Source organism: Mustela lutreola, chromosome 11 (genome assembly GCF_030435805.1).
Source record: "Mustela lutreola isolate mMusLut2 chromosome 11, mMusLut2.pri, whole genome shotgun sequence".
NCBI classification, from domain to species: Eukaryota; Metazoa; Chordata; class Mammalia; order Carnivora; family Mustelidae; genus Mustela; species Mustela lutreola.
Genome location: NC_081300.1, coordinates 14,529,529 through 14,544,297, shown reverse-complemented (window position 1 = coordinate 14,544,297; position 14,769 = coordinate 14,529,529). Strand labels below are relative to the sequence as shown.

General features: G+C 37.5%; 1 protein-coding gene across 3 annotated transcripts in view; it reads left to right on the top strand.

Annotated features, from left to right (window-relative positions):
* CDH20 (cadherin 20) overlaps nt 1–14,769 on the top strand; it is a 207,211-nt gene that overhangs the window by 168,618 nt on the left and 23,824 nt on the right. For all 3 annotated transcript variants that reach the window (XM_059140128.1, XM_059140126.1, XM_059140127.1), the window contains 3 exons: nt 920–1,087; nt 5,004–5,191; nt 13,475–13,728. In XM_059140128.1, the coding sequence (XP_058996111.1) occupies nt 920–1,087; nt 5,004–5,191; nt 13,475–13,728 (610 nt within the window). The remainder of the gene's footprint in view (nt 1–919; nt 1,088–5,003; nt 5,192–13,474; nt 13,729–14,769) is intronic.

The window sequence follows — 14,769 nt, the reverse complement described above, 5'->3', positions numbered from 1 at the left end:
GAGTAAAGTGGAGACAGGTTTGTGGTTCCCAATCTCTCTTCTTTGCATGCAAAAGGTCTATTTAGCCAAGGGTCACACTGTAAACTTGCAGTAAACAAGCCTTTAATCTTTGCCTAGAGTGTAGAGAAGTCAACTTTTCTACATAGCAGGGCTAAAAGGGAGATAAAACATTACAGCACACCCTTGGCAGGATCAAAACAACACATTTCCCTGGATTTTTATTTAGACCCCTCTTCTTAAATGAAAGTGTATCATCACACTGTGATGCTGCTACTTACCGTCTGGGGGAGTTCATGCCTTATGCATGTTAAAAACGAGCAACTCAACAGAGCATCTTTCATGTCCCAGCTCGTGGAAACCAGTGATGCACATAGGTAAGCAGAACAAAACTGAAGGCATATATAACAAAAGGACAATTAAATCAGAATTTCAACCCTGCTGACAGGTATTGGGGAGACAGGGAAAGGAGAGTGGGAGTGAGCTGCTCAAGAAAAGTGATTCACACTACAAGGGCCTCGGGGCTAGAGAAAGTACAGGCTGAAAGAGAATTATCTAAAATCACAGATTTGCAGACATACGAGGCTGTGTTTTACAGGACCCAAAGCCCCAGTTTTCTTTGGTACAACAGAGACCCTTGAAATTGGCCCGGACTGCTAGTCCCTAACTCTGTTCGAGAACCGCTGCTGCCACCTCCTGTTCTCTCCTTGTAATGTCGCCAAAGGAAGCTCTTCCTCCTGGGATAGTGTTTGTTTCACCATTTGTTTAAGCACAGCACTCTTTCGAAGCTAGAATTCTGACCTAAGTTTAATAAAATACAGATGATTTGCATCTAGACTCTAAATACTAACAATCCACAAGGGAGAAACCTGAAAGCCAAGCTTAAACACTGGATGTGTGGATTTGTTTTTCTATCCTGCAGGTGTAATTAGGACAGCACTCATGAACATGGACCGAGAAGCCAAAGAATACTATGAAGTGATTATCCAAGCCAAGGACATGGGAGGACAGCTTGGAGGACTAGCTGGGACCACAACAGTCAACATCACCCTCTTGGATGTCAATGATAACCCACCCCGCTTTCCCCAGAGTGAGTACCTAACCAGTGAGAGTAAAGATCTCAGGCCAGAGAGAGGCACGTATTACAGAAGAGGAAGAAAAAGCCCAGCCTGAGTTCCTCTTAAAGTTCAATTATCCATGGGTTCCCTTCCTACATTTATTACTCAATTCTTATATCACCATTTCCCTTCTGGGTCCCAACATCCAATAGCACGGAGCCACTCTTTCTCACTTCTTTCATTACCACCACTCTCTGGAGCTCTGATATACTTTTTTTTTTTTTTTTCTTGATTTCCACACCCTGCACTCCACCCCACAAAATGAAATACTAAGGAATAAGATTTTGTCGGGAACGGCTGAACTTTAGAGAGCCACAAACCACTGTAGCATTTAAGATTTTTGTTCCTATCTCCCCCTTCCCCAAACTGATGTTTGCCCCCTTGGATACAATACTGCCCTGTTGAGAACACACACAGAGAAAATAACCCAAAACGAAGATCAACACAGAGGTACCCATCTGACTACCTTAGCCAGTCAATTCACAAGAGTACCAACCACCTGCTTTCCAATGGCACTGGGCACGAGGGATACAAGATGCATGAAACTGAGTCCCTGTCCGTGTGAAGCTGAAGATCCAGCTGGGGAACACATACTCTACACTCATCAAAAGTTAACCAGAAATTAGCATTTGCTGTGCCACTTGAGTAGTCCAGAATGAAATTTGCACAATAAACTAAGATGAATAAAGGCTTCATTGAAGGATAACACTGCAACAGGGACTCAAAAACATAAAAGATTTAAATAGGAAGAAAGAAAAACATTCCAGAAGGGGCAAGCCACTCATTCATTCAAAAAACATTTGCCTCAGGCACCATCTAGGTATGGCATATAGAACAGTATACAAAACAAGCAAAATCTCTGCTCTCCGAGAGCTCATTCCAATAGAACCTGAATGTAAAGAAAAAATATGTATCTACAGTATAAAGACCTGGAAATAAAGTAGCAAATGTGATTTCATATTCAAAAACTCCCTAAAAATGGAGACCTGCTCTTTAGTGTTTTAAATGTCTTATATTTCTAAATATTTCTATATTCTAGATGTGCTATATTTCTAAAGGAAGTCACCGAAAAGTTTCTGAGCAAGACAGAGACCTAAAGGAAAGCTAATCTGAGAGCCATGTACAGATGGGCTGGCAGGAGTGGAAACTAGAAGCCAGGGAATCCATCAGGGAGGCTTTTAGAATGTTCGAGATTTGCAATGATAAGCACTTAAGGAAAAAGCAGAAAGAGTGCAGTGGGACAAGTAAGAAAACATGGGTTTCTGCCTCCTGATTTCTTGGCTGAAGGAACCGCAGCAGAGGGTGGAGTCCAAGGTAACTATGATGCCTGAAGTCTGGGTGACAGGGCGAAGAACTGTAGCACTGATAGAAACGGAGGATGCAGAAGGGAACTGATGGCAGGGAAGGAGGAAGACAAACTCAGATTTGAATATGAAGTCACAGACGACAATCTGCTGAATGGCCTTAAGGATGGTGGAAATATAGAGATATACCTGAGGAATGGAGCCCAGGAATGGAGACGTGAATCTGAGAATCAGAAGCCTGAAGGAGCAGTTGGAGAAATGAGGATAGCAGACACAATTTCATGTGAAAGACCTGACCAGGAAAATCGGGTATTTAAAAAAGAAAAAAAAGAAGGAAAGAAAGAAAAAAAACTAAACACAGAGTCAAACCAGACTTTCGGCTGAACATCTATACTTTGAGTCAGCCAGACCAAGTGAGTCATCTCTTTTATCTACATAAAGACAGGAAGGAAATTCAAACATCCTCATACAACTGTATACACAGAGACTCCATGACATTTCATAAAACAAAAAGGCAGAATACTAGGTACGTATTTCACAAGTGGTGCAACCAAGTAGCTACTAAACTGATGAGTTCTACAGGACAGCAGGGCATCACAGAACAGTTTGTGAAATGCCACACGGACTGGTTTCTTCCTTTGTGTACGTTTATTACTTCATGAATGGCTCACACTGCACACACTGCACACTACAGATTCCTGAATATCCCTGAATATTCCTGAATATTTGGCTTTTTAAATTTGACACTCGACAGTACCTCTGATGAAGACAGAAAGAGCAAAAGCAGCAAGTTACTACATAGCTCGTAAGTATGTGGATTTGGACAAACTGCAGGAAAGTCACACCACCCCAGACACGACAACTTTACAACCACATAACACAACGCTAACCAGGGTTTTGGTCCTGCTCCACAAACCAACATCTTAACCCATTCTAAAGCAAACATTTCGAGTTACCACTTTTTCAAGATAATGGGGAATCTAGCATAGAGCACGACTGTGCTGCACAGAAGATAAAATGTAAATGCATAAAAATAATCTGCCTGCAAGCATTTTTTGCACATCATCTCTGCTTCTCCCAAAATTGTAATTATTTTTGGACTTCTAAAAAATTGTCTTTATCTCACCATTAAGTATCTCCCCATCTGTTTGTTAAAACAAAGTTTAAATGATCTCACTATTCCACAAACCTACCTTGGATAAACTCTCTGCTTTACTATCTTCTGATTGCTTATTTTAAAAATTCAATTTTCCTTCCTTTTTATAAATATTAACATAAGTGATCATGGTATGTTGGCAAAATGACACTCCTACTATTTATATTGAACAAGTTTAGTTACCTGTAACTGAACCAAATGTAATGGAATATCAAGATCTCAGATCTAATACAGTGCATCACATGTAGAAATCTTACGTATATGCTTTTTTAAACACAGAACACAGAGCTTTCCTGGTGTGGGAAAGACACTTGTTTAATTTTCCTATAAGTTCTATAATAACAAAGTCTAATCCATCAACAATTTTGGAAGAGAATGGAAAGAGATTATGAAATCCAAGTGCCTGCCAGCTTAGTACAGACATTAGCAATTTCTGGCTCAAATTTGCCAGGAACAGGCATTATTTCTTCTCCTGTGCAAGGGAAGGTGCTGTGACCTGGTTGGGTGCTGTCAACCTCCCCAAATCTTCATGAAACTCAAGCCCTCACCCCAGGCTTCCCTGTAGCTTGCAATACACATTAGAATAAAAGAGACCATGAACATATTGAAAATATGATTATGTGATTTTCTATGTTATTTAGTCAGTCACATTTTGATTGACAAAATAATGAAGAATGTCAAAAAGCTGAGCCCCAGAGAAGGAACGTGAGTAAAGACACAACTCTAAATTTAATTGTGAAGCTGAGAAGGAAGACATTCTTATATTTTGTGAGAACTTTCAGGGTATTCTGTTCTGGAACAAGAGAACAAGAAACAACAGAGATTTCCACTGGGCAGAAGCAAGTGCAAGGACATACAGATGGACAACATGTGGAACTGGAGGGAACTTGCTCTCTGTGGCTATTCCTCCTTTACAGATCAGTGATGGCCACTAAATTTGGGCAGGCGGCCGCAGAGGTGAAAACTCTATACACTGGCTTGGCCGCAAAGGAAAATGTGGGCATTTCAAGTCGAAACAGAATAAGTATGTTCTTTGCAATCACAATGTTTTTTCTTTCTCAGAATGAATTAACATTTGGGGAGATAGTTCACTAGGAGGGACTGAAAGATTGGAAAGCAAGGTAATTCCTTCCACTCTGAAGGTGGATTCATTGAGATAAGAAATATTTTTGTTTTTATTTTGTCCTATTCTTAGGATTAGGTCATGCCTTTTTGGCCTGTCCTTATCAAACATCTAGTACAGGCTAAGACCTCATACTATCTGCTCAGCCTCTTCGGATCTCAGATTTTCTTCTGTAAAACCCAAGCTTTAATTCTTGAACCAGGAGAAAGACGTCTGTTCCAGCAGGCCTGATATGATTTGACACCGCCGAGGCATTTTCTATAGCAACAGATTACAAGAATGCATGTTCTGACCTTTCTCCACAGAACATTATCAGATGAGTGTGTTGGAATCGGCTCCAGTCAGCGCCACTGTGGGTAGAGTGTTTGCCAAGGACCTGGACGAAGGAATCAATGCCGAGATGAAATACACCATTGTGGATGGAGATGGTGCAGATGCCTTTGACATTAACACAGATCCCAATTTCCAAGTTGGCATCATAACTGTGAAGAAGGTAATCCAACTCCTCTTTCCAAATCATGTTAATGGAGGCTTTGAATATATATGAGATGTTAGTAAGGACTGTTGTACTATTAATACACATTGCTTCAAATCCTTTGATAAACATTCTCCTTTGAAAAAAAACAAAAAACTCTTACTTCTTTTGCTCACATGTAAAGCTGGCTGTGTCCTCATTTTACAGAGAGGGTATCATGTCATAATAAAAATATATTATAAATATGTCCTTTCTCCTAGCTCACTAGTTAACCACTTAAAAAATTATTGTAGCTTAATTCACTAATGATGTTAATGACTTGATCAATATTTGCAGTTGAACAAGTCATTTTTTACTGTAGTATACCATAAATAAGAATAAAGCAAGCTATAATAGTATTTATGAATCAATAAATAACACAAAGATTTTTTAATTGCTACTATAAGATCCATAAAAGCTAATTAGACTTGGAAAAGCTTCATCAAACATAGCTGCTGGGTAGTATTATCACTTGAAACTCCTTTGCTTCATAAATTACCAAGTTTTTTTAATGTAAGCTATCAATTTTTTGGTGGCATAAAGCACATATGGATATACTGGTATGGAAGATAAAACCTTAAAAAATCGAAGTTTTAATATCCTCATAAGTACATATGTGATGAACTTTAAAAACTCATTGATTTAATCTTCTTTCTCTATTTTAAATAGATCTAAAAACCCAAGGTATGTTAAATTATTTATTCAACAAATACTTATTGAGCGTCTCCCTATGTGCCATGTATTATTCTAGGCATTTAATGTAGAGAATAAATAAAACAACCAAAAATATCTGCCTTCATGGAGCTTACATTCTAATAAAGGGAAGAAGACAATCAAAATAGCAAGTAAATCAACAAAGTAATATACCAGAAAGTGCTAAGTGTTACAGTGGGGAGGGGTAAAACAGAACAAAAGTGATTATCAGAAAAGCCAACACGACTTCAAATTTTAAACTGGGTGCTTGGGATTAGCTTCACAGAGAAGTGACATTTATACAAAGATTTAAAGTGGGTAGAGTCACAGCACAGAGCTGGGCAGCCTGACAACGCAGAATCCTGGGAAGTGCCCTACAAACGACTTTCAGTGAGAACTACACATGCAGCCCTGAAGACAAGGGAATGGGCACAGAGATACTGTGGAAAAGTGTTCCAGGCAAAGGGACAACCGGTGCCAAGGCCGAGAGATGGGTCTCTGCCTAGTTTGTTTCAAAAGCAACAAGGAGGTTGATAAGGCTAAGTGGAGGGGAAGACCCATAGATGAAAAAATTCAGAGAAGTAACAAAGGAGCCAAACTGCATAGGACCTTATGGGCTGCTGTTAAGTACTTTTTCCTCTGAGTAAACCAGGGAGGGCTTTAAAATCTGAGTGGATAAGACCATTAAGCATCTAACTCCTGATTTTGGCTCAGGTCATGATCTCAAGGTTGTGAGATCGAGCCCCACATTCAGCAGGGTGTCTGTTTCTCTCCCTCTCCCTTTGCCCTTCCCCCCATTCATGCTCTGGCAATCTCTCTCCCTCCATAAAATAAATAAATCTTTAAAAAATAAAACATACAACATAACTGGACTTTCTTTATAATTACTCTGTCGGCTGTGTTGAGAAAAGACCATAAAAGGGGAGCAAGGATGGGAACAGGCACACCAGCTGAGACAATCGCAATCATCGAGGTAGATGACGGTAGTGTGGCCTAGGGCAGTAGGAATGGAGATAGTGAGAAGCAATCGGAATCTAGATATATTTTGAAAGTAGAGTCAAGGGGATTTCCGAACAGACTGAAGAGGACATGAAGGAGAGGTGAACTGAGCAACCAGAAGAGAGCTGTCTCTGAGATGGGAGTCTGCAAGGTGGCAAATAGTAGGAGTAAGTTCTGGACATGCTACCCCAGTGGAGATGTGCAGTAGCTGCTGGTTATAGGAGTGTGGGGCATGGAGAAGAGTTCTGAGTTGGAAATAGAAATCTGAGAGTCACAAGCATAGAAACGGTACTTAAAGCAAATACAAGAAAATGACATTCCAAGGGCCTGAGCACAGACGGAGAAGACAGTGAGTGACATGAGCCCCACAGCACCCCAACATGAAGAGGTCAGAGAGAAGAGCAAAGGATAGCAAGGAGACTGAGAAGGAGAGATCAGGGAAACAGGAAGAGAATTAAGGGAGTGTAGTGTTCCGGAAGGCATGAAAAGCCATCTCCGGGAGAAGGGAAAGACAAATGCTACTGAAATTCTTATGAGACCATTGAAAACTGACCACAAACTTTAGGAACATGGAGATCACTGATGATCATGATGAAAGCAATGTTCATAACTTAAAATGGAGCACAAGTTAATGTGTTTAATAACAACTTGACTATATGCTATTCCACAGAGTTGAATTAACACTGCTTTAAAAGGCACGAGTTCACCTATTTGCCCTGTATTCACTTAAGCAATAAACCAATACAGCAAAAGAACACAGATTCAGCATTCCACCAACCAGAAATCTTTACAAGCCAGCACATGATGACCTCAAAACAGTGTAAAATGCTGATAATAATTTCACAAACAAATAAATCTGAATGTAATTTAAATACTGCAGTTTCTTATTCTCATCCCTTGAGAGTTAATAACATGTTAGAAATATAAAAGATGACTAGAATAATACCAATTTGGTATATGACATAGGATTAAGAATATACTCCTTTCATGTGGTATGCCTCAAGTAAACAGATAATAAGACACTGCTTACCATGACTGATAACTGTAAGCAAGGTAAATAGTCAAAGATAATTATCGTTGTATTGAAGATAAAATGCTTCAGATAATCACTGTTTCTTTAATGCAAAAATTTTCTTTAAAATAATTAAGCAATCGGAAAAAGAGCTTTTGGGATTCTCAATATATTTTAAATGCTATTTTGTATTTTAATATATAATTCTAAACATTAATTTATGTCAAATTATTAGAATATAGCTTAGACATTATTACAAGCCATTCATTTTTAAAATATTAACTATCACAATTTTGTATCTGAAAGGAACTTCAAAATGTTGTTTTCCCCAGCTCCCTTATGTGGAGAAAAGATTAAACCTAATAAGACATACCACTGTCCCTCACTGTCATTAAACTATATCCACGTTTAATCAAAACAACAATCAGTTTTGCCAAGGTCATTTGGATTTCTCTTCTGAACTTGGGAAGTAACAGAAAATGGAATTAAAAAGAGGTCAATAAGTTGGGTGGATAGACAAGTCAAATATTATAAATACTTGAGGCTATTGACTGCTTCAGTCTATACTTTTGGAACATTCACTCAGATGCCTGATCCACACCCATCTTCTACTTTGTCATTAATAATGTTGTATAAAATTGAAACGGAAGTTCTTCTTTTGATTTATTTCCCTAAGCCCTATTATTTGTCTAAAAAGCACATACTTTTTCAAAAAGAAAAATTAAGCTGAATTGATAGAATTGGGTCTTCATAAAACCATACTGATTACTACCCAGTACCTTGGGTCTTTTTGGCTTTTAAGTAATCAATCAATTGATTTTCAGTCTCTTAAGTCAAATGCTTGAAAGATAACTTGAAATATATATTTTGAAGATTGCTCTTTATTTTAGATGAGCATGCTGTTAGGCCATATTCCAGTCTTCAGCATATCTTCCATCTCCGAGCATACAACAAGCAACTGTTTTTACTTCCTTTTCCTCTTAAATAGTCCACAAAGAGCAAAACTTCTATATTTCATCAAATCTAAGATGCCCATGAAATGTAAATCACATCATTCTTTTATATACTACTTTAAAAAAGAAAAAAAAAAAAAACTCTTGCAATTTAAATGATACAAGGCCTTCTTCTTCCCTAGTTTATAGTTTTTGAAAAAGCTCTAGTTGACACAGACATATGTGCTTCACTAATAGCAGATTTACTCCCTGCTGTTGTTTCCATGCCATTCTGCCCACATAACACTTTTTGTTTCAATGTCAAATCATAGTACAATCTTTCTGAAGACATTTTAGAAGGCAATGAAGTTCAACACATGTGGTACCCATAATGTGCAGAACTCAACTGCACCCTCTCTCCTGTTGGGCGTAAGCAACTGTAAGACGTCATCAATTGGAGAAGCAATCCTAGCTCCAAAATGTCAAAATATGAAAAGATGCACCCCTTAAAAATCACTGAAATATTGTAACATAAAATCTGTATATATTATCACCCAACCAGGACTTGTTAATAGTTGGACTGAAAAGCTTTTTTGTCCAACTCAAGGTAACATTTTGTTGCTGCATTTGGGTTTTAGACCTTTGCAGGGAAATAAAAACTTAATTCATAGCTTTTGTCCTGGAGTCTGTGAAAGGGACCAACAAAGAAAGAAATATTTGTAAAACAGAATAAAAAGAACCATAATGTAAGTATGACAAAGTACTATGGAAACAAAAGAAGGAATAATTAAAACTGCTTTAAAAAACTGCATTACTAGTTTTTGCCACAATTTTTCTGACTCAATTTTTAAGAATATAATGTCTCTTCTTTATGTGCTCTAACTCTAGGAAATTCTTTGAATTTGGAATTTAGGTTTTGAGATACTATTCCTGGATTTACTATTATGACTATGGAAACAAACAATTCTTTGATTTTAAAAAATAAGTACAAAAACTTTTCATGAAAAAAAAGTTAAACTCATATTTCAGTTGTGAGCAATTTAAAGCTTAGAGTATTTAGGACAATGTTTTCTTTGCATTTTAAATAATAAAATTATTTAGGTGTTAGGTGAGAGAGACAATAATCTTAATATAATCATCACTAGGTAACTTATTTTTTAATAATTAAAAACTCACTTTAGTCTCTTCCACAGTTAGTGTTGGAACAACTGGATATCCATATGTAAAAAAAACCATTTCATATCTCATAAAAATAAGTTCAAAATGGATCATACACCTACCAATATGCAATATACTAAAACTATAAAATTTCCATAAGGAAACATGGAAGAAAATCTGTGTGACCCTCTCTAGGCAAAGATTTCTTAGATCTGACACGATAATACCAATAAGAAAGTGATAAATAAGATTTCATCAAAATTAAGAGTTTCTGCTCTTCAAAAGCACTGTTAAAACAAATCACAGATTGAGAAAGTGATAAATAAGATTTCATCAAAATTAAGAAATTAACAAATCACAGATTAAGAAAGTGATAAATAAGATTTCATCAAAATTAAGAGTTTTTGCTCTTCAAAAGCACTGTTAAAACAAATCACAGATTGGAAATAAATATTTGCAAACACATGTCTGATAAAGGACTTGAATACAGAATACATGAACAACTCTTCAAGAAGATACATAAAAACACTGAATATCATTAAGCATTAGGGAAATGCAAATCAAAACCACAATGAGATACTACTTCATACCCACTACAATGAATAAATCAGAAAAACTGATGAAATCAAATAACGACAAAGACGTTGAACAACTAGAACTTTCATACATTCCTGGTGGGAAACCGGTACATCCACTTTAAAAACTGGTGTGGAAGTTTCTTAAAAAGTTAAAAACACACCTAACCATATAATCCCATTCCTAGGTCTCTACCCAAGTTAAATAAAAATCTATGTTCAAAGAAAAATCTGTATGCAAATGTTCATGGCAGCTTTATTCATAACGAACAAACTAGAAACAACTGAAATGTATCTCTAGCAGATAATGGATAAATAAACTGTGGTACACCCATACAGTAAATAGTACTTGGCAATAGAAAGGGATAAACTGTTCATTCACAAAAAGACATGGATGAATTTTAAATACATCGTCCAAGTAAAAGATTCGAAAAAGTATATATTGAATGGTTCCATTTATATGACATTCTTATAATAGGGACAGAGCATAGATCATTGGTTGCCAATGGGAAGGGGCTGACAAAGGGGCACAGGGCAAGGGGTAATGGCAGAGACAGAACTGTTCTGTATCTTATCATGGTGGAGATATGACTACATAATTTGCCAAAATATGCTAAACTTTATACTAAAAGGATTAATTTTAATGTAACCTCAATTTTAAAAATACAAAATTTATACCAAATTAGGAAAATGACTTAATATTAAGGGTAAAACAAACTTTACCTAGAACAAACCTAATATAAACAACAGTGCCCACTCTGGGTTACCCATATTTAAGGAAAGAATTTTAGGAAAACATAATATAATTTACCAGGGAACAATGAATGTCTAAATTTAGAGAGTAAATATAAATAAATTGGTAAAACTATTCCTTCAAGTGTATCATAGTCTGAGTGGCAGATTTCCCTGTTAATAAAACCTTGCCTTTTTATAACTTATTTTTTTAATTTATTTTTTGTTAATCTTTATACCCAATGTGGGGCTCAAATTCACAATCCTGAGATTAAGAGTCATATGCTCTACCCATCTGAGTCCGCGAGGTACCCCAAAAACCTTGCCTTCTGACTAAAAACTAGGGAGACAGTAAGACTGGTAAAATGGCTGCTTAAACGGGAATGGCTGATTCCAGGAAACAAGAAATACAATGTAGGGTGAAACTAATGCAAAACAAGTAATAACCAAAGAGCAACTACGCAAAAACTTTTTGTTAGAATTTGAAAATGCCTAATTTAGTTAAAGGAACTTCTACTGCTGTTTGTTTCTCAAAAGCAAAGCAGTTAATTAAATGGACACATGCCTCTTTCTAACCTAAAAATGTGCTGACATTCAGCATATTTTATGGGGGAAAAAAAAAGCACCAGTGAATATTTAGTTAGAAAAATTTAACTCACTACCAAGTGGATATGTGACTTCTAAGCTTTAGTAACTGCTTTGCTATCCACTGTAAGTATCTTAAAGAATTAACTTTCCATGATTTTTTTTTTATTATTGATGATGTTCTGAGGTAAATGTTGCTCAAAACATTTAGACATTTTGTCAGCTTAAAAAAAGAAATGAGGGGTACCTGGGTGGCTGAGTGGGTTAAGCCTCTGCCTTCAGCTCAGATCATGATCTCAGGGTCCTGGGATCGAGCCCCGCATCTGGCTCTCTGCTCAGCGGGGCGCCTGCTTCCCTCTCTCTCTGCCTGCCGCTCTGCCTACTTGTGATTTCTCTCTCTGCCAAATGGATAAATAAAATCTTTAAAAATAAATAAATAAATCTTTTTAAAAAATGAATGGATTGTTCTTAAGAGATACCACTCGAGTTCAGTTTCTATCCTAAAATTGTATTTATTTTGGCATAAAATATTTTTAAGGTAGGAACAGATTTAAAAAAAAAAAAAAAAAGAAGCAACCAAAAAATTTTATGTATGACATGGAATTTTACTACAGAAAGTCAAAGGTTTATAGACGACCTTTGAATGAGGAATTTAAAAATCTGTATAAGCATTTCTACTTTGACACTGTAGAACCATGCACTAAGTTCCAAGAACCATGGAACTAAAGCTCCAGTATTTGAAGCCTTCTGTCTCCAGTCTCTTCAATTGTAAAATGAGGCATTGGATTAGGCCTTTAAAAGAGATTTTTAAAAGAGAGCATCTATGGTAAACTTAATACACAAACATTGATCTGACACGGTATTCTGAGAACCCTGGTAAGGTGCTTATAGTAGTTTCTTAAAAAAAAATCACTACTGCTTTATACCAGAGAATTTTTTTTATAGGGACAATGGGTGGCTCATATGGCTAAACGTCTGCCTTTGTCTTAGGTCATGATTTCCAGGTGCCAGGGCCGGGGGGGCGGGGCGTGCGGGAGGTGGTGTCCCAGCTCAGTCTGCTTCTGCTTTTCCCCCCCCTGCTTCTCTCTCTCACAAATGAACAAACAAAATGTAAAAAAAAAAAAAAAGAAAGAAAGAAAAAGAATTGTTTTAGGGAAGCAAATGGAAAAGACTAGGCCTCAGTTTGGATATTGTGAAACTGAACTCACACTCTTAGTTCTCATGACATTCTTTCAGATAAACAAGCAGCTTTAAAGACACATGGACCAGGTTAGTTGAAGAGTAGGCAGGTTCAAGTACAGCCTGCCCAGAGCAACGGGGTTTTTCCTGATTCGTACCCCAGCTGCCTTCACACTCTCTGAAGTGTCCAGATCGTCCTTACATTTTCTATTAAAAATAACCTTAAGACCAAGAACTAGAGAACAAAGGAAAAACTCCTCTTGTTTTTCCTTTTGCCTCTTTTCCACCATTTTAATGAAGTTGGGAGTGTCTACCCCTAGCCATCAATACTGGCGATCCTTCAGAACCTTGACATATATGCTCATGGCTAATCAATTTTCCTATCATTACTTTTCAGCCCCTGAGTTTTGAAAGCAAGAAAAGTTACACCTTAAAAGTGGAAGGAGCCAATCCTCACCTAGAGATGCGTTTTCTGAACCTAGGCCCATTTCAGGACACAACAACAGTGCACATCAGTGTGGAAGATGTGGATGAGCCCCCCATATTTGAGCCAGGCTTTTATTTTGTGGAGGTTCCTGAGGATGTGGCGATTGGAACAACCATCCAGATCATTTCTGCCAAGGACCCGGATGTAACCAACAACTCAATCAGGTTTTTCCACATATTTCACCTTTCTTACACCTTAGAATCTTCCCTTCTCTGGTATCTAATTTTCCAGCACTTTCTCCCTTTGCTTCTTTGATCTCTGGAGACTCTCCTTTTTAGTTCTTCTTGTTTAAATAAGATAGTCTTTTCATGTTATTTTGAAGTAAAGTTATCGTTATGTCTGCAACTCACCGTCAATTACTTTAGCAAAAAAACGGAAGCATGCACGTTCAAGCACACACACACACACACACACACACACACCTACCTTAGTTTTCAGTCATAGCCCTACTGACATTTTGGGATGGATTCTTTGTCATGACAGGCTGTCCTGGGCATTGTACAATGTTTAACAGCATCTCTGGCCTCAACCTACTAAATGTCAGTAGCACCCTCTGAATAGTAACAACTTAAAATGTCGCACATATTGCCAAATGTCCCAGGAGGAAGAAGGGATGGAGGGGATCAAAATCATGCCCAGTTGACAACTACCAATTCAGATAAAGCACAGACAGACACAAAGATACCAAAAAGTTAAGAACGGTCAAATCCAGGGCACCTGGGTGGCTCAGTGGGTTAAAGCCTCTGCCTTCAGCTCAGGTCACGATCCCAGGGTCTTGGGATGGAGCCCTGCACTGGGCTCTGCTCAACAGGGAGCCTGCTTCCACCTCTCTCTCCGCCTGCCTCTCTGCCTACTTGTGATCTCTGTCTGTCAAATAAATAAATAAAATCTTTAAAAAAAAAACAAAACTGTCAAATCCTGGGGCACCCAGGTAGCTCAGTCAGGTAAGCATCTGATTGTTGGTCTCAGCTCAGGTCTTGATCTCAGAGTTGTGAATTCAAGACCCACATTGGGCTCCATGCTCGGCATAAAGTCTACTAAAAAAAAAAAAAAAAAAAAAAAAAAAACTGTCAAATCTCAGTAGTGAATACAAAAGTGAGCAATGCATATTCTTTGAATTTTTATGAACCTTTGATTTTTCTAGTATATATATTTCCATACACTACAAAAGAACACAGAAACTACTCCTACTGTCAACAGCTACA